The sequence below is a fragment of the Neophocaena asiaeorientalis genome, unplaced genomic scaffold, assembly GCF_003031525.2.
Source record: "Neophocaena asiaeorientalis asiaeorientalis breed wild unplaced genomic scaffold, Neophocaena_asiaeorientalis_V1.1 scaffold397, whole genome shotgun sequence".
NCBI lineage: Eukaryota > Metazoa > Chordata > Mammalia > Artiodactyla > Phocoenidae > Neophocaena > Neophocaena asiaeorientalis.
In genome coordinates this window covers 1,349,457-1,367,388 of record NW_020173231.1, presented here as the reverse complement: position 1 = coordinate 1,367,388, position 17,932 = coordinate 1,349,457, and the positions used below count along the sequence as shown (strand labels likewise).

Here is a 17,932-nt window from a genome sequence, read left to right as displayed (position 1 = left end):
TAGTAAAGCAGCTTTTCTCACCTCATAGGTATTTGGAAATCCTTTTAGGAAGATTCTTCTGGCTTACTTTATCTAAAAGAAAAATTAAAGTAGATACTACTAAGTCTCAAATGTAGGAGAAGGTAACACTTTTACAGTTTGTAGTGTAATGCCAAACTTTTTCTTACTTTTTAAAAATGTTTCCTTAGTGCTGTTGTGCTAAGGTGTGCTATGATGAGAGTGAATTCATTTTTGTAATTAAAATTAATTAATTTTAAGTTTAAAATTTCAACAGCTTATTCTAACGCTGAAAAGATGCCTAACGTTTCTTGCTTTCTCTCTTCCTTGATATGTTTCCAGCTTAAGAAGCTCTTACTGGCACCAGCCAACACTCAGCTAAGTTATAATGAATGCAGTGGCCTCAGTACCCACAACCATGCAAACCATAATCACAGGATCAGAACAAACCCTGCAGTTGTTAAGGTACAAATGTAAAGTTTTTTTAATACAGGAGGGGAAGTCACAAGGGACTTTGGCTTAAAGCTATAAAATAAACAATAGGTTTCTATGTGTTAATTCAGCTGGAATCCTGCAGCGGCTTCCTAATGGTGAAACAGATTACGAAATGGGTGTCCAAAAGCAATACTCTAGCTATTTTAAACTAGGAAGAGTTCATCAACGCTTTGTCTTTGGACGATTGAAACGACAGTTCTTACTTCTTGCCTACTTTATTAATACACGCAGCAGCGTGGGCAGATAAAATTTGCTGATAGTCCAGTATCATCTATGAGTGACTTTAAGATGCTGGATTGCCATTTTGCCAGCTGTCTAACCTGAGAAAGATTGCTCTGGAATCACCACAAAAGATCTATCTCTGCCATTAATTGCATGGAATGCTGGAATGACATAATTCGGTTAGCGGGCTGTATTAAACAATGTTTGTCTTGCCATTCACTGTGAGTGAAAACGGAGCGTTAAGGGGTACTTGAGAGAATTGTGAATACTGGGCTCTGGCAATCAGTGGCAAATTAAGGTTTAAACCGGCTTTTTTTTTTTTTTTTTTTTTTTTACTCACAGTAAAGGCTCTGTAGGGTCTTGTTAGTTACATGTTGCTGAGTAGGAACACTGAAATGTAGGAGAAATGAAATAAAAAGCTGCATAAATGTCATTTAGGAATTTTAAATGTAATTTTCTTTCCTTGTTCTGCAAACAATTATTCACAGCTCATAGATCTAGTACACTTAGACTGAACACTTCATTGAAAATCTCATCTCTTCAGAAAACCTATATCCATTCTGATAAGGTTCAGTTCACCAATTTTAGCTTTCTTTATGCCTTGTTTTTAAGACCGAGAATTCATGGAGCAATAAAGCGAAGAGCATTTGTCAACAGCAAAAGCCACAAAGGCGTCCCTGCTCGGAGCTTCTCAAGTATCTGACCACAAATGATGACCCTCCTCACACCAAACCCACAGAGAACCGGAACAGCAGCAGAGACAAATGCACCTCCAAAAAGAAGGTCCACACACAATCTCAGTCACAACATTTACAAGGTAGGCTGTGGACCCAAACACAAGCTGCTGGTGAGGGCACAGAGGGCAGGGCAAGCCTACACTGGGCTGAGCATACCCAACCTTCAGGCTTCTGTTCCATCGGTGTCTCTCTTGAAAGAGAACTCAGCACTTTATGATAACTGGGGGGAAAAAAAATCCTTCCTTGGACACAGGTTGAACATACCCTATTTAGCTGAAATGCAGCCTAATTCACAATCACCAGAAGGCACCTGAAATGTTAGCCGGGTGGGGAGCCAGGGGTGGTGTAGAGGGAATTGCAACATCCGATGAGGTTTGTAGGAATCTCTGAATTGCTGAGATAACTGAAGTTCTGAGCAAGCTGGGCTAGCCAATTCATGAAAGAGCTTTTATTTTTTCCCTTCCAATAATGGAAAAAAAAATGAGGCACTGTTGATTTGCTTGCTGTCTATCCCTTATGAAATAGTAACTAGTATTTATGCAGTCTCTCATTTATCATGTGCATTCTTCTTGTTTTAGACTACGTGGTATACTCACAAATTTTATTTTGTAAATAAGGATTTGGAAATTCCTGGATATTTTAAAAATTTGCTTTCTATTTAAAAAATATAAGCTTATATTACACTAAACATCTGGGGTGATTTTTATTGTCCCCGTACGTTACTGGAAGGCTGATACTTCTGAGGCAGATCAGGGTGATTTGGGGAATGTCTGTCTTAGCAAAGATAAATTTTCTTTCTTTCTTTCCTTTCTTTGTTTCTTTCTTTGTTTCTTTCTTTGTTTCTTCCTTCCTTCCTTCCTTCCTTCCTTCCTTCCTTCCTTCCTTCCTTCCTTCCTTCCTTCCTTCCTTCCTTCCTTCCTTTCTTTCTTTCTTTCTTTCTTTCTTTCTTTCTTTCTTTCTTTCTTTCTTTCTTTCGTCTTCCTTAAAAATATTCTAATTGTAGAGGCCCAACGAGAGCCCATAGAAAGTTGCCGTTGCTTTAAAATATTTAACTTCCACATTATCTGTACCTCTGACTTTGTAGTGGAAGTAGACACATTCTAAAATAGCAGTTATAAACATCCACCTCTTTTTTTTTTCCCTTTTGTTTCCCCAATTCCCCTTCCAGCTGCAGAGTGGTAGCCCCTGATCCCTGTTTTGAACCATGATTATTTCATACAGGTATGCTGTTGCTGCTGCTTTTAATACATCTTTTCTTTTCCAGTGTTTTGAATTTCCCTCTCTCATCCCTACCTCACCATAAACCCGGGATTTTCATATTCCTTTAATATTTTTAATTGGCTCTCAATTAGATTTTCCCTGGTGGATATCTCAAAAATCACTGTCCATCCCTTTCTGTCAGTTCAAGGAAATATATTTATCAAAATGGGCCACAGTCTCTCAGTTTGCTGCACCCTGATTGGCCTCTCACATGCATGCGCTGGAACAGTTTTCTCAGTGCAGAACCAGACATGCTGTGGGATTCTAGTGGGTGACCTGAAATGAAGAATTCACTGGGCTACTCCCCACATGGTCCTGGTCATATGTTCATTTTCTGGAGCTGAATTTGAAGCCCCAAACTTGCTGGAACCCTGTAGTCAGTAAACATAGTCCAGCAGCACATGTTTTAAAGTGGGGGGATTTTTGTCTTTTTTTTTTTTTTTTTTTAATTTTACTTGGTCCTTTTGGATTTTGAGGGTTTATTAATTTTGTCAATCCATGTACCACTAACTATTATAGTAATCTGTTACAAACCATGGCAGTGAAGAACTAAATTGGCCTATGAAGGACATACATTTTAGATAAAACCTGCTGTATGTAGTTTTTTTTTTTTTAAGGTATATATCTGTGGTGGGGCATCAGAAGTATATCCCAGAATAGAACAAAGCTTGTTAAACAACAACAACCAAGAAAACAAAAAATTCCTGTAGTTACTAGAGGTCTAAAAGAAAATAAACATGCAAACATGTCTGGCTGTTAATAAATAACAGGAAATAAATGCTGAGTTTCAGGGATTATTTAAATTATTATTCAAAATTTTAATGTAGAAAATATATGAACAATTAGAAACAATAACTAAGAGGATTTTCTGAGGTTACCTTATTGAACATATTGTCATTTTTTTGCATGGAGCTTCACGTGTGCTCTCTGTACCATTGTAGGGTCCAGTTCTTTTCACTTCCCTGGGATAATGGTCTGGACTTTGGCGATTGTATGGTCCCATTTATTCATTTATTGATTCATTCATCAAAGATATCAGTCATTCATCAAAGATATCATGATCTTCATGAAAAAGATTCATTCCTGTCCTCAAGGATCTTAGAGCCTCTGGTCTACCAGTCATTGGAACAGTGTGGATTAAACTTCCAGTAAACCAAATCAAAGCTCCTCTAGTGGTAGTTTTTGTAAATGTGGAATTATTTTGGGATTAGATTCTGGATGTGCTTTGGAGCTGTACCCTTCCTGTGACCCTCATTTCCTGTTTGCATTTTGTCCCACGAAATATGACCACTGCCTGTTCCTTTCCTTCCATTGCCATAGGCCTTACTTTTACCCAACGATCAGAATTTGGGGGAGCTTCCTTTGAGCATTCCAGATAGGCTACCCCACACCTTGAAAACTGGAATTTCAGTGACTGATTTTCAATGTACATTATTTTGTGACATAGCACATATTCATACCTGGTGATATTTTGTATAGAACCTGTGTGTGTTATCTTAATTATTAGTTGAACACCATAGAAGTTGGTAAAGTTCCTACATAAGTGTCTTCTTTTTGAAAGGCTCCTTATGTCAGACATATTAAAAGTTAATGTCAAATCAGTTCATTTATTGGTATATGTGAAAAAGCCAATCAGTCAATGTACCTAATTTGCACAAGACAGCACGAGCTTCATAATTCTGGATGCATATTGGATAGATGATAAACCATTCAATTGTTTAAAAACGAAATCTAAATCTACAAATTAAATACTATGTAAATACTACTTGTATATGTAAATACTATTTGTCCAAGTAAAGTACCTAATTTCAACCTAATTTGGACATAAATAGTATTTTCACATTTCAAAAGGCCTTAATTACTGGTGTTGATTAATTTCCTTTAATATCTATTGAATGCAATTCCTTTTGATAATAGGGGAAAGAAAACATATTCAGGGCCCGACTCTGCCAGTAACTAGTTTTATGGCCCTGGAAATATCATGCAGCATCTTAGGTCTCAGGTTTTTCATCCATAAAATAAGAAAGTTTATACTAAAGACCTTTTTGGTTTCAAGTCCATGATTTTCATTACATAAATGACTACCTCTTGACCTTTTGAAAGTAGTTATTTTAATGAGAAAAAATTGACAAAATCTACATACATATAAAAATATCTTTATAGATAAGCATATATATACATAATATGTGGACGTATATCCCAAGTACGTTTCTCATCATGTTTTCCCCTCCTTCTGTTCAAAAGACAAGACTGCCAAGGAGAAGCAATTGAAATTTTGGAGTGAGAAGAAGATTCTTACTCCACCCTTCATAACTGGGAAATGCCTCCTGTAGGAGGGTAAGATTTAGGAAGCAGAAAAAGAAGTAGATGAGCTCTCTTTGCAAGTCTATAGGTCTCTCAACTGATAAACAGTAGTTTCCCTTTAGTTGTCTATCAGATTTGGGGATCTGAAGGCCTTTTAAACTATCTGGGTCAGTGTCCACAATTTGCCATAATCTCTCACTTAATTTTCAGTGAATAGAATAGTTCTTGAGTGAGCTTTGGCCTCATAGAAATAACCTATTCTCAGGGCTAGATATAAAATTATACATTTTAGGAGAAAAATCAGCTGAATATTCATAACGTTCTGTCGTCTTGTAGTTACTCTGCTGTTTTCTTGCCTAAACAAACCGTGTACTATATTCCAAATTAAAATAGAAAACATTATTTCTCTCTGATGGTCTGATGCAAATTTTGTATCCTTAACAGGGATGCTACATTTTGGGGAAAATTCTGTTTTCGTATGTGTTTTCAAATGATAGTTTACTGATGCAAATGTTGTTTGGAATTTGTTTTAGCGTAATGGACTGTTGTCTGAGTTTGATCCAATATTCAGGGACTTCCTTACTTTAGCTTTCCAGTTTCCAGTTCCCAACTTGACTTGTAGAAAGAAAACAAATCTGAAAAACTCTCAATATTTCATAATTAGTTTCCTTTTTTTTTCTTTAGCCAAACCAACAACTCTATCTCTTCCTCTGACCCCAGAGTCACCAAAGTAAGTATTATGAAATGTAACCATTTTCAGAAAGGGAAGGGGGTTCTAATACATTTGGCTACAGCAACTCCATTTCAGTTTGTTTTTATAAATGTGCCATATCTTCCAGTGACCCCAAGGGTTCCCCATTTGAGAACAAGACTATTGAACGAACCTTAAGTGTGGAACTCTCTGGAACTGCAGGTAAGCCTTACATTTCACTTGAATCTTTTTGTGTGGGTGAGTCTGTATGTGAAATATATATTAGAGTATATTCTCTATGTGATTAGTGAAATTCACAGAGTACAAACAACATTGGATAAGAAGTTATCTATAAATATTTTCAGTTGTTTATTTTTTTAGGAGGAGACATTTATTGTGTGTCACACCTGGGCCAGACCCTCTGATATATATCATTGATTTGGATCCACAAATAAACCTATTTCCGATTAAGACACTAAAACTTGAGTAGGAGGAGAAATTAACATTTATTGGTCTTCCACTCAATAGATATGCCAAGCGTATAAGTGGTTTTAGCTAATTTCATAATGACCTCATGAAGATGGTGGTAGTATTTTTCATTTTTAAGATGAGAAAATAAGGTTCAGAGATGTTAAGTAACTTGCCCAAGATTGCAGAGCTAGAAAACAAAGAGCAAAGGTTTGAACTCAGGTTTACTAATTATCAATACTTCACTTGAAATATTTTCTTAATCACCATTGTACTCAGCAGTGTAATGCTCTCCTATATATGTTACCATTTTTATATCTTTCCAGTAAAGGAAAAAAATGAAAATATGTCCATTCACCAAAACAAAATGTTCTTATATATTTTAAACAAGAGCAATTTCCTTCACCGTTTGGACCTCTTAATTTATTTGGCCAGTCTTACTTCACATTCTGAAGAGGAAGAAGCTTTAAAAACTTGAACTAACCCCTGAGAAACTTACAAATCCAGAGTTCCTAGGCAGACTTCTGAGTTGGCTGCAAATGGTGCCTTTGCAGTAAGTGCCTAGGTTTAGGCACTTGAACCCCACCAGAAAGTGAATCTGACGATGTCTGTACAAGAAGTTCCTAGGCTTTGGCCATTGCTGATAAGGGTAAAGGAACAGTAAGTTAAACAAATGCTTTCAACCAGAACTATGGTGCCTACACACACCGTGGACACTGTTACTAAGTTTAATTTCACCCTTTGAGTTTGCTAAATTACTTCCTTATGAAAGGTCTATTGCATGATTTGGTCAAGCAGTAGAGCAGTTAATTTCATGGTATTTATATATATTTTATATGTGCGTATACAAGTATAAATATATCGTTATATAATAATACATGTACACACATGTATTCACATATAAAGAATATATATAACATCATTTCTCAAATAAATTACAATTACACATGTGATCATAAGTAACTTTTGTGTGCGTGTATTATGTGCAGTAGAGGCCTTCTTGTCTGACCAATGAGTGAGTATTTGGTGGTTTTATCTAAAAAGTTAATTGAAGTATACACAGTTTAATCATTTTACTTTTGCTTAAAACATACAAATTACACATTCAAATATAAAATTTTTGGTATAAGACAGAGAGACCTTTGCACTGAACTTAAATGTACTAACTAGGGATCCATTCATCTTTCTGGCACAAACTTCACTAATAATGCATCAAAGATGGTATTCACGTTTCGTTTCTTGCTTTTTGAAGGAAAATAATTAAGGGTATTTGTGTGGTAGTCTGAGTGCAGAATCATTCTAGGTTTTTATGATTTTTTAAACATAAATCATAATCATAATTCCTTATGTTTTCCCATACCATCCACCTACAACTAAGTTGACAGCCCTTCTTTTAGTTATATACCTTTATCGGGTCTTTTAATAGAAAAAACTTTCCTTACTAATATTTCATTCAGTTATGTAATATTTTATTATCTGACATAATTTCAGTCACCAGTACAATGGACATTAGTGGATTTGGGAAAATATATTACCTTGGCTATAGTAACAACCAGCTGAAAGGAATCTATTAACTAGGAGTGTTTAGGATGGCTGTAGGTGTAAGTTGCTTTGGTTTAGAGAGGTTTGAGAAAGCTTCCACTGTGTATACTGATACCAAGCTTTCCATTAAAGAAACCTTTTTTAAATTTTTCTCTGATTATAAATAACATAAGCTTACTATAAAAAATGTCAAAAATACAAACTAGTGGAAAAATTGTGTATAGTTCTAAATTGTTTTCTATGGATATTTTTACATCTGTGATCATTTTGTATATACATAATTTTGCATTCTGATTTTTCAGTTAACATTTTAATAAGGAAGTTTTATATCATCACAGACCCTTTATTATCAGGCTTTTCTTAGTGTGCTGTATAACATTAGTTTGAGTAGGTGCATCAAAAATGTATCAAAATTTAATTATACTTCTTTGTTACACATTTAGGTTGTTTTAAAGTGTTACCATTTTGAAATAGCACTGCAGTGGAAATCTTTGTTCATAAATTTTTTAAATCTTATTTTTCTCAAAATGAATTACTAGTAGTTATTAATACGAATATAAGGATATAAATATCTTGGGGGCTTCTGATACATATTGCCCCATTGCTTTCCAAAAGAGATGTTTCCACTTATAGTCCTATTATCACTATGTGGATATATTTGCTTTATTACATCCTTGCTAGCATTGGGTATCTTCGTTTTTAAAATATTTTGCTCATTTATGTGTATAACATCATTTAAATTGCATTCCTTGTACTCATAAGATTATGGTGTTACAAAAAAGCACTTATTTTTATTTTCTTCTTGTCAGAAGTTTTATTATTTCTCTTACTGACCTAATTTTAAATAATTTAGTTATACATTTGAAAGGTTAATAGGCTACACTGTTGAGAATTTATAGAAGATACTTTTTAAAAAAATACCTAGCATCCAAAAATATATACAGTGGATTTATTTCTGTTGGTGAACCAGAATTCATCTTACTAGTTTAAACCCATTTTTATTAGTGCTTTGAAAGATTATTGAGTACAATGGAAATCAATTTACCAACATATATAGCATATATAATACCTGCTCTATGCTTGCAACACTGTAGATCTTGGGGAATATTTATCAAGCATAAGACATCTAGACATTCACTAATAGGCACTTCACATGTATTATTTTTATTTATTTATTTATTTTTTTGCGGTACGCGGGCCTCAGGCTCCGGACGCGCAGGCTCAGTGGCCACGGCTCCCGTGCGCAGCCGTTCCGCGGCATGTGGGATCTTCCCGGACCGGGGCACGAACCCGCGTTCCCTGCATCTGCAGGCGAACTCTCAACCACGGCGCCACCAGGGAAGCCCCACATGTATTATTTTTTGACTGTCCATTTAATTGTGAAGGAAAAAGCTATGTGTTGATTCTAGGTCTGTGGTGGACCCTGGGTTCAAAGCAAGTCTAACTAGAGATTATGTCTCTTTCCTGGTGCCTGAATTTTAAAGATAGTAGTGGACATCTGTTATGTTAAATAGGTTTTATTTCACTTGCCAAGTGTCATTGATTGGTATTGGCTGCCAGAAGCATTGTGTTTAGAAGGATGCTAAGGCCAAGTCTGTACTCAGTGGGAATGTCATGATCAGTTAGTAATGTCTGCCGTCAGTGCAGCAGAAGGGTGGACAGGGTGCGAACAGCATTCAGGTTGTTGATTTGTTGATCCTTCGTATACACGCTTAATGCCTTTGGTTGCAACAGAGGACATGGATCAAGCTGTTGCCCAGGACTTTCTGGTGTCTTCTTATTTAATTTTACAAATTTTAGGGAAAATTTCCAAACATTTAAGTGAAAACGTGAAGAGTCAACAAAATTCTAAGACCTCAAGAATAATCCCTCTGCCCCATCTGCAGAGTCTTTGGGAAACAGGAGGGATGAGATAGGAAGTTTGCTTTATTAAGTATCACCAGCTGGTCTGACTTTGTGATTGTCCTAAAGTAGCTCATTTTGGCTGATAAAAAAAAATGCTTCTCTTTTACAGGTGTAAAAACTAATTTGATTTCAAAATAGCTGTTAGTAAAGCAAGATGAGAGAAAAGAGAATGCTCTTTTGGCAGAAGGCTTTTAAATCCATTGCATATGGAGATGTTCAGAGTGCTAGACTTTTTGCTTCTGAAATGGGAATGGCAAAGCAATGTCAACTCAACAAGGTGATGGTTTTAACCACAGGACATGAAGGAATTTGATTAGGAACCCCCAAACTTTTATTTATATATATTTATTTACATGTACATACATATATATGTATATGTGTGTGTGTGTATATATATATATATATATATATATATGTGTGTGTGTGTATATATATATATATATATATATATATATATATATATATATATATACACACACACGTATATGTATATATAAATGTTTTATTTTTATTACTGTAAAAGTAATAAGAATAAATATAACTATTTTAAAACTAATTAGGAAAATAAGGACAAAATCATCAGCACTCTCGTCACCCTAACTCACGAGGTCTTAGCAATGCTTTCCTCCATCGATATGTATATTTTCCCCATGGTTTTCATGATGGTGGATTTGGTTTAAATCGGCAGTTATTGAAATTGCACTTCAGTAGACTTGCACTTAAAAAACCCAGCTCGTTAACCCATCACTGAGTAATTTCTTATTCTTTTATGTGGAGTCTTGTATTGTCATTTTTGGACTTCCCATTTCAAAGCTGATTTCGCTGGATGGTATATGGACAAACAGCATAAATTTGCTGTACCCTTTTGGTATATACATCTTTTGTATGTGACTTACCCGTGGGGAAATAGACCAAAGCAAAATAGGAATAGTAGTTGGTAGTTTTAACAGAAAGCCACAGTGACAGAGAACCAGAAAGTGATTTTGACAGGTCATATAATCCATTCCTGTGGCTGAAGAAGCCAAGAAAGGGAGACCCAGCAAATTCTCTTTACAGCCCACTCCAGTGTTTTGCAACTCGTCCTGACAGGAATTTCTTCCATATTTCTTCCATATTTCATATCTCTCATTTTCTATTTTTAATCTCATTCTTCTTGGCTCAGCGTCTGAAAAACACCTCAGTTTTCTTTTCTGGAAATGGTACTATCCAATGTCTTGCAAGCCAAGGATAGCAAAGCAGTTTTCTCTCCCATATCAACTTCTGGGGTTTGGTGGGAGATACCTGGAAAGCCAGACTCCTCCCTCCCTCACCCGGACCCCCTCTCCTGGCCCAGCTCTGTGGGAAAGTGCCTGAGGGCCAATGAATAACAGCTTCATCTTCCATGAGCAAGAGTTGGGGCACTAGACACATGTCATAGGAATGTTCTGAAGCTTTTCTGTGCGGTGAGTTTGTTCCCCAGTTCTCAGAGCTGATACAGGAAATCCTTAAAAAGCAGGAAAGGCGGGGGCTCCATCAGTCAGAGGGGACATGCCAGCCTCGGTACCAGAGCGAGGTGTGGGAGACCCTTCTGTGTCAGGGGTTAACACTTTGGTTGCTGGCTTTTGTGGAGATCCAGTGAGTCCTGGGGAAGTTAGGGGTGAAGAGAGAGCACTGGAGGAGCTTTTATCAACAAAATATTTTAACAATGATAGCAGTAACAGTTCATACTGATTGAGTATCAGTCCTTCCTATGCTCCCTTGACACCCACTCCAAGTTCTTGAGGCCAAAAATATGTGAGTAGAAATCAAGTCACTCTCCTCTCTTTGCCCAGTCCTCCTTTTTTGGTGAGTTTTTAAGCAAATTAGAAAATCATCTTCTCGGTGTCTTTCCTTGAGAAATCTTAGAACTGGCATGTGACATAAGAAAAATCCCACTGTCAAACTCCAAAGCGAGTCACAGATTTAGCAGGAGGTTGTGTGAAATGTAAACTGTAAAACTGTGTAAACTATTAAGAAAGATCTTGCTGAAGTCATTGGCTGGATAGTGGAGCACAGAATACAGAGCAGAAGACTTGCCATTTATCAGTCATTCGATTAAACACATCAACCCAAAAGAGAACTCCTCAAAGGAAATCGTTTTATAGCACATTAATGAAACACAAAACCAAACCAAACTTGTCTCTGACTTTTTTTTTTTTAAAGGGCTGTTTAGAAAGATAACTGGAGAGTGTGGGAGAGTGTGTACCACTTCCCCCAGATTTGCTGTGCAGAAGTGCAGAAGTGTGAGTGATGTAGAGGTACTTGTTTATTATAGAGCACATTTCAATGCAGTAATCATAAATATTGCTAAGGTTGTGCTCCGTTGAAATATGACCTACATACTCTTGATTGTTTGTGTTACGTGATTTGTCTGACACCCATTACATTCTGGGTAATAGCAGCCATTTGTTGCTCTGCACAGCAGGCTCTTCTGACAAAAGAAAATAGGCAGCAATAAAAAAGCTATAGTCTGAATTACATTCTGCACAGTGCTGCACTGCTGAGAGTTTGTGCAAGTGTGTTAACAATGTTCTGAACTGCCTCTTGTCAGCCTTCAGCCTGTAATGGCCATCTGTCCTCACATAAATCTGTCAAAACCTGCTAAGTTCAAGAGAGAGCATGGAATATACCTTGTACTGTCAACACCAAAATGTACACATTCCCCAGAAAATCAACACGCAGGAAATAATCCGGAGGTTATGGGAGGCATTAGCCTGGTTGATGTAGGCTTGTGGGCTGAAATTGAGAGTCCGGCAATTAGTGGGAAGATGACAAAGGTAGTGGGGTTGAGGAATTGATTATTGACTGCCCTTCTACCGCAGGGGAAAACATTCTGGGTGGAGGAGATGGGGTTAGAGAAATCTAATTAGTTCAGGTGCAGCAAAGGGTTCCCTGTCCCGGGCACAACTCCTAAAAAAAAAAAGCTTCTTACACTTTTATTTATTTATTTATTTATTTATTATTATTTTATTTTTTTGCGGTACGCGGGCCTCTCACTGTTGTGGCCTCTTCCGTTGCGGAGCACAGGCTCCGGATGCGCAGGCTCAGCGGCCATGGCTCATGGGCCCGGCCGCTCCACGGCCTGTGGGATCTTCCCAGACCGGGGCACAAACTCCCGTCCCATGCATCGGCAGGCGGACTCTCAACCACTGCGCCACCAGGGAAGCCCCGCTTCTTATACTTTTGTTTTGCTTTGTTTTGTTTTACTCTGGATCTCAACCCTATCTGGATTTTCAATGAGGCACTGGTGACACGCAGTCTCGTGATCCTTAAGATGTGTCAGTCTTGCTCTGGGGTATTCTCCTCGGATTAAAGAAGTTTCAGTAAACAGTCAAAAGGTTAGGGAATGATCTGAATTATTTTTCCCTGCCCACCGACTCACTAATCCTAAAATAACTTCCATCTACTAAGCGAGTATTATTTAATGAGCAGGGCCGTCCGAAATTTCTAGCCCTGATATTTTCACTCACAGGGTATATCTGGTTATCTCAGGGTGTTTCTATAAGTTTTAAGCAGATACACAAGAAAATCTGTACTTACTGCAGATTTTAAAGAATGATCTCTGAAGAAAGAATCCCTGAAATGCCAGCATTTGGTGGAATATTCAGCACATAGTAGGTGCTGAGTGAAAGTCTGTTTAATTGCCACAGGCCATCTAAAATGAAAAGGAAGTAAAAGGCTTTGTTTTTAACGCCAAGAAACTCTAATCATGTGTTAGCGCTCCCAAGCGCAACTTGAGAATCGGTTATTTAAGCGATAATGAGCTTAGGTACTAGGACAAGGGTTTCAAATGTTCAAGACGAAAAAGAATTTCTATATTTAAAATCCCTAGATAGCTGAGCTATTTTTAGAACTAGTCTCTCTTTAATAGTGGCCTAATTTGGTGTTTCTGAAGTTTAGGGTTTCTTTTTATAAGTCTAGAATGTCAGTCAAAATATATCTACCTGAGATCAAGGCAAGGTGCCACATAGACACGGCGGGATAGTGGCTCTCCATAAGTGGTCTATGAACCGTGTCATTAAAAATATTTGACCAGCTTCCCAAGTGATCCGTGGGCCACTGAAATGGGACACCTACTAGTAAAGGAGGATCTAGAAAAATAAAAATGAGTGAAACATTTTGCAAAAATAAGCCCGAGCAATATTCCACTGAGAGCTTCTCATCTGTCTGGAGAGACAAGATATAATTCACATTCAAAAAGATAAGTGTGAAAATATAGCAATATCTGGTAAGTGAGTGATCCTGGCAGTAAATTATTGGAAAAGTAAAAATTACCCCCATTCAGAGTATCATGAAAAGATCTATGAAGTTGTATTTGAGGATGTTGAATGTCATTTCCCCCAATTCAAGGGCTATCTCATTTGGAATATTTGACTGTTATTTACTCAGCAAAGAGAGATTATTCATCATTATTTCTTTGAGCATCTTAGCTTCCTGTGAGAAATATTTGAGATCTTGTCATTTCTTTGCTGGGAATTGGTATCTTTACATTTGTTGTAGCAGTAATTGAAGGTAGCATGTGGTTGAAATCAGTGTGTATGAATGGGGCAGTGCAAAGGGTAGAGGAAACAAGCAGAGAGAGAGACGGACAAACAGAAAGGTAGACAGGGTAAGAAAGAAAGCACGAAAAGGAAGGGGAGAAGGAGATGGAGGGGGAAATGGGAGGAATAGGAAGAGACGGAGGAGGGGAAGGAGGGGAAGGAGGGAAGGAGGAGAGAAAATTGGCCATATAGGAATTCCTTAGAGTGAGTAAAAGATATACTTGTCTATGAAAGAAGGAACACAAGGAGAGTGAACTTCAGTGACATAGATGATTCCTTCAGTAATGTCACCTCCCTATTATCTTCAAGCAAAGAATGGGGGGCAGGCGTACAGTAGGCTGCTGATAAAGGGAAGCTTTTCTGAGACTCAGATGTGTCACGAAGGGAGAGCAGTGTCTCCTTCTCTTTGTGTTTTCATTTCCCTGTCTTTCTGAACTTTTCTGGGATAGATGTCCAAAGTCAAACCTTTTTGCATTTTTGTACGTTTCCTTCCCTCCTTTAGGGAGAATTAGCTATGTATAATAAAAGTTGCCAAATATTGGTGCAAAATATTTCATTTTAAGGAAAATATTAATTTCTTCTGTCTCTTTATTGTCAAGTAGGGGAGAGAGGCAGTGTCTTCCTGTTCATACCAAAACTTCATGTAGCGTTCTGTGCCCTACTTGGTTATGTGTGTGTATGTATGTGTGTGTGTCAAGGTAGAATTTTCCTTGAAGCATGCAGTCGTCTTAAGTCCAACCCCAGGCTTCTTGTGGACTTAGGTTCTTTTTTGCTGAATAGCATCCTCCCGTCCTCCTAAATAAAAAGTGTATTGTAAACTAAAATGTTCCCTTGTAAGCATAAAGCCATTTGAACTCCAGCCTGCCCTTCTTCAAAGTTCCGTCGACTCTGGAGCTTTTCCACAATTCTTCTTCCTTGGCATAAAGGGCTGAGGAGGACTTAGGGGTGAAACTGAACAGAGATAACTAGCCTTCACACACTCTCCCACAATGACTTGTGATGGAATTTTCTGCCCTCTGTAGAAAAGCACAAAAGGCAACAACTGACAGATTCCCCCTCTTCTTCCTTTCTTTTCTGTCTCTTTATTGTCAAGTAGGGGAGAGAGGCAGTGTCTTCCTGTTCATACCAAAACTTCATGTAGCGTTCTGTGCCCTACTTGGTTATGTGTGTGTATGTATGTGTGTGTGTCAAGGTAGAATTTTCCTTGAAGCATGCAGTCGTCTTAAGTCCAACCCCAGGCTTCTTGTGGACTTAGGTTCTTTTTTGCTGAATAGCATCCTCCCGTCCTCCTAAATAAAAAGTGTATTGTAAACTAAAATGTTCCCTTGTAAGCATAAAGCCATTTGAACTCCAGCCTGCCCTTCTTCAAAGTTCCGTCGACTCTGGAGCTTTTCCACAATTCTTCTTCCTTGGCATAAAGGGCTGAGGAGGACTTAGGGGTGAAACTGAACAGAGATAACTAGCCTTCACACACTCTCCCACAATGACTTGTGATGGAATTTTCTGCCCTCTGTAGAAAAGCACAAAAGGCAACAACTGACAGATTCCCCCTCTTCTTCCTTTCTTTTTTTTTTCATTTTTTCAATTAGTTAGTTGCCGAAGCTTGGATTCGTTTCAATCCTTCAGCCTCCTAACCCGCCCTGATGTGGTGCTCCAGATAAAATGGTGTGCTGGCACCGCAATATTTAAGGTTACTGTTCACTTAAGTTTCTGTTGCAGAACCATATTTTTGACAGAATGTATTAGTTATGCTTACAAGAATGTACTATACCTACATTAGCCATGGTTTACAAAGTTAATGAACTGTGGAGACAAAGAATCATTGCCGTCATGTTGTAGAGTTGTCTGGTACCCTGCGTTAGCCGGCTGCATTTTACTGAACTTACTTTGATGTTGCCAGTGTCATTCCCACCCTTCCCCCCCAGTTGCTGTCATCCCATCTTTTCTTTTCTTTTCTTTTCTCTTTTTTTAAAGTTGCCTAATTCTTTGGCTCCATGGGTAGATATCCTTGATTTTACAAAAATTCCTGACCTACATGCATCCTCCCCAGCATTGTTTGCAGACAGATGCCACCAAAGGTCTTCTATGATTTCCCTGTGTCCCTACCGTGTTAATTTTCCACAACTAAGACTGTGAGAAGCCCCTGTAAATCTGAGCTTTTGTAATGCCTGGTGGTGACGTGGTCATGTTTCTTGGGAAGCAGGATCGGTTAGCATTGGTGTTTGAAATACAAAATATCATGGCTTTCACCGCAGCCTTATATTGTAGATCCATCTTTTCTTGGTGACAGAGGCTTCGGGAGACAGAGTCACTTTTTCCGGTCTTATCATGAATTTAGTTTCCTTCCTTTTCACTGAGTTTTAACTGTTGTCTGAAATCTTGGAAAAGTTAGGAAAACATATCCTGGCATTTAACAACATATCTCTGTCTCTTTTCTTTCTCTCTCTCCCCTCCCCTTTTTTTTTTCTTTTATTATCTTAGGCCTAACTCCACCCACAACTCCTCCTCATAAAGCCAACCAAGATAACCCTTTTAGGGCTTCTCCAAAGCTGAAGCCCTCTTGCAAGACTGTGGTACCTCCACCATCAAAGAAGGCCCGGTACAGTGAGTCTTCCGGTATCCAAGACAATAACTCCACCAGGAAAGGGCCCGAGCAGTCTGAGTTGTACGCACAGCTCAGCAAGACCTCCGTGCTCACCAGTGGACACGAGGAAAGGAAGGCCAAGCGGCCCAGTCTGCGGCTGTTTGGTGACCATGACTATTGTCAGTCAATTAATTCCAAAACGGAAATACTCATTAATATATCACAGGAGCTCCACGACTCCAGACAACTAGAATATAAAGATGCCTCCTCCAATTGGCAGGGGCAGATGCGCTCTTCCACAGATTCAGACCAGTGCTACCTGAGAGAGGCCTCGGGGGTGAGCAGGCAGGTCTCTCCCGGCAGCACCAGAAAACAGCTCCAAGACCAGGAAATCCGAGCTGAGCTGAACAAGCACTTCGGTCATCCCAGTCAAGCTGTTTTTGACGACGAAGCAGACAAGACCAGTGAACTGAGGGACAGTGATTTCAGTAATGAACAATTCTCCAAACTACCTATGTTTATAAATTCAGGACTAGCCATGGATGGCCTGTTTGATGACAGCGAGGATGAAAGTGATAAACTGAACTCCCCTTGGGATGGCACGCAGTCCTATTCATTGTTCCATGTGTCGCCTTCTTGTTCTTCTTTTAACTCTCCATGTAGAGATTCCGTGTCACCACCCAAATCCTTATTTTCTCAAAGACCCCAAAGGATGCGCTCTCGTTCACGGTCCTTTTCTCGACATAGGTCGTGTTCTCGATCACCATATTCCAGGTCAAGATCAAGGTCCCCAGGCAGTAGATCCTCTTCAAGGTAAACCTTGTCAAAACCCACCCAAAGCCTAAGGCGTCCCCAGGAAGTGAGAAAAAAACAAAGGCAGAAAATGCATTCAAAACCCACAGGCAGCCCAGCCCCTCACCATCCATTCCCAGTGCCACAGGAACTAAGGAGATTGTCGTTACCCATACATTCCTCCCCATCTTCTCTTAAATCTGTCATTCTTGAACACAGTGCCTTGAGCCAGTCAGATCAGAGAGAGCAATTTGTAAGAAACTTGCTCATCTACCTTTTTCCATTACCTGGAGAGCTGCCTTGTGCCAGGATAGGTGAGATCCATGCAAGATAAAGCTGACAGTGTACCAGGCCGGCGTTCGGCATTCACATCAAT

General features: G+C 38.5%; 1 protein-coding gene across 4 annotated transcripts in view; it reads left to right on the top strand.

Moving 5' to 3' along the window:
* PPARGC1A (PPARG coactivator 1 alpha) overlaps positions 1-17,932 on the top strand; it is a 97,518-nt gene that overhangs the window by 59,519 nt on the left and 20,067 nt on the right. For all 4 annotated transcript variants that reach the window (XR_003003355.1, XM_024745552.1, XM_024745553.1 and 1 more), the window contains exons 4-8: positions 340-462; positions 1,327-1,531; positions 5,700-5,745; positions 5,855-5,928; positions 16,662-17,577. Coding sequence is in view for 3 of the 4 variants with exons in the window: in XM_024745552.1 (XP_024601320.1) it covers positions 340-462; positions 1,327-1,531; positions 5,700-5,745; positions 5,855-5,928; positions 16,662-17,577 (1,364 nt within the window). In the remaining variant the exon portion in view is untranslated. The remainder of the gene's footprint in view (positions 1-339; positions 463-1,326; positions 1,532-5,699; positions 5,746-5,854; positions 5,929-16,661; positions 17,578-17,932) is intronic.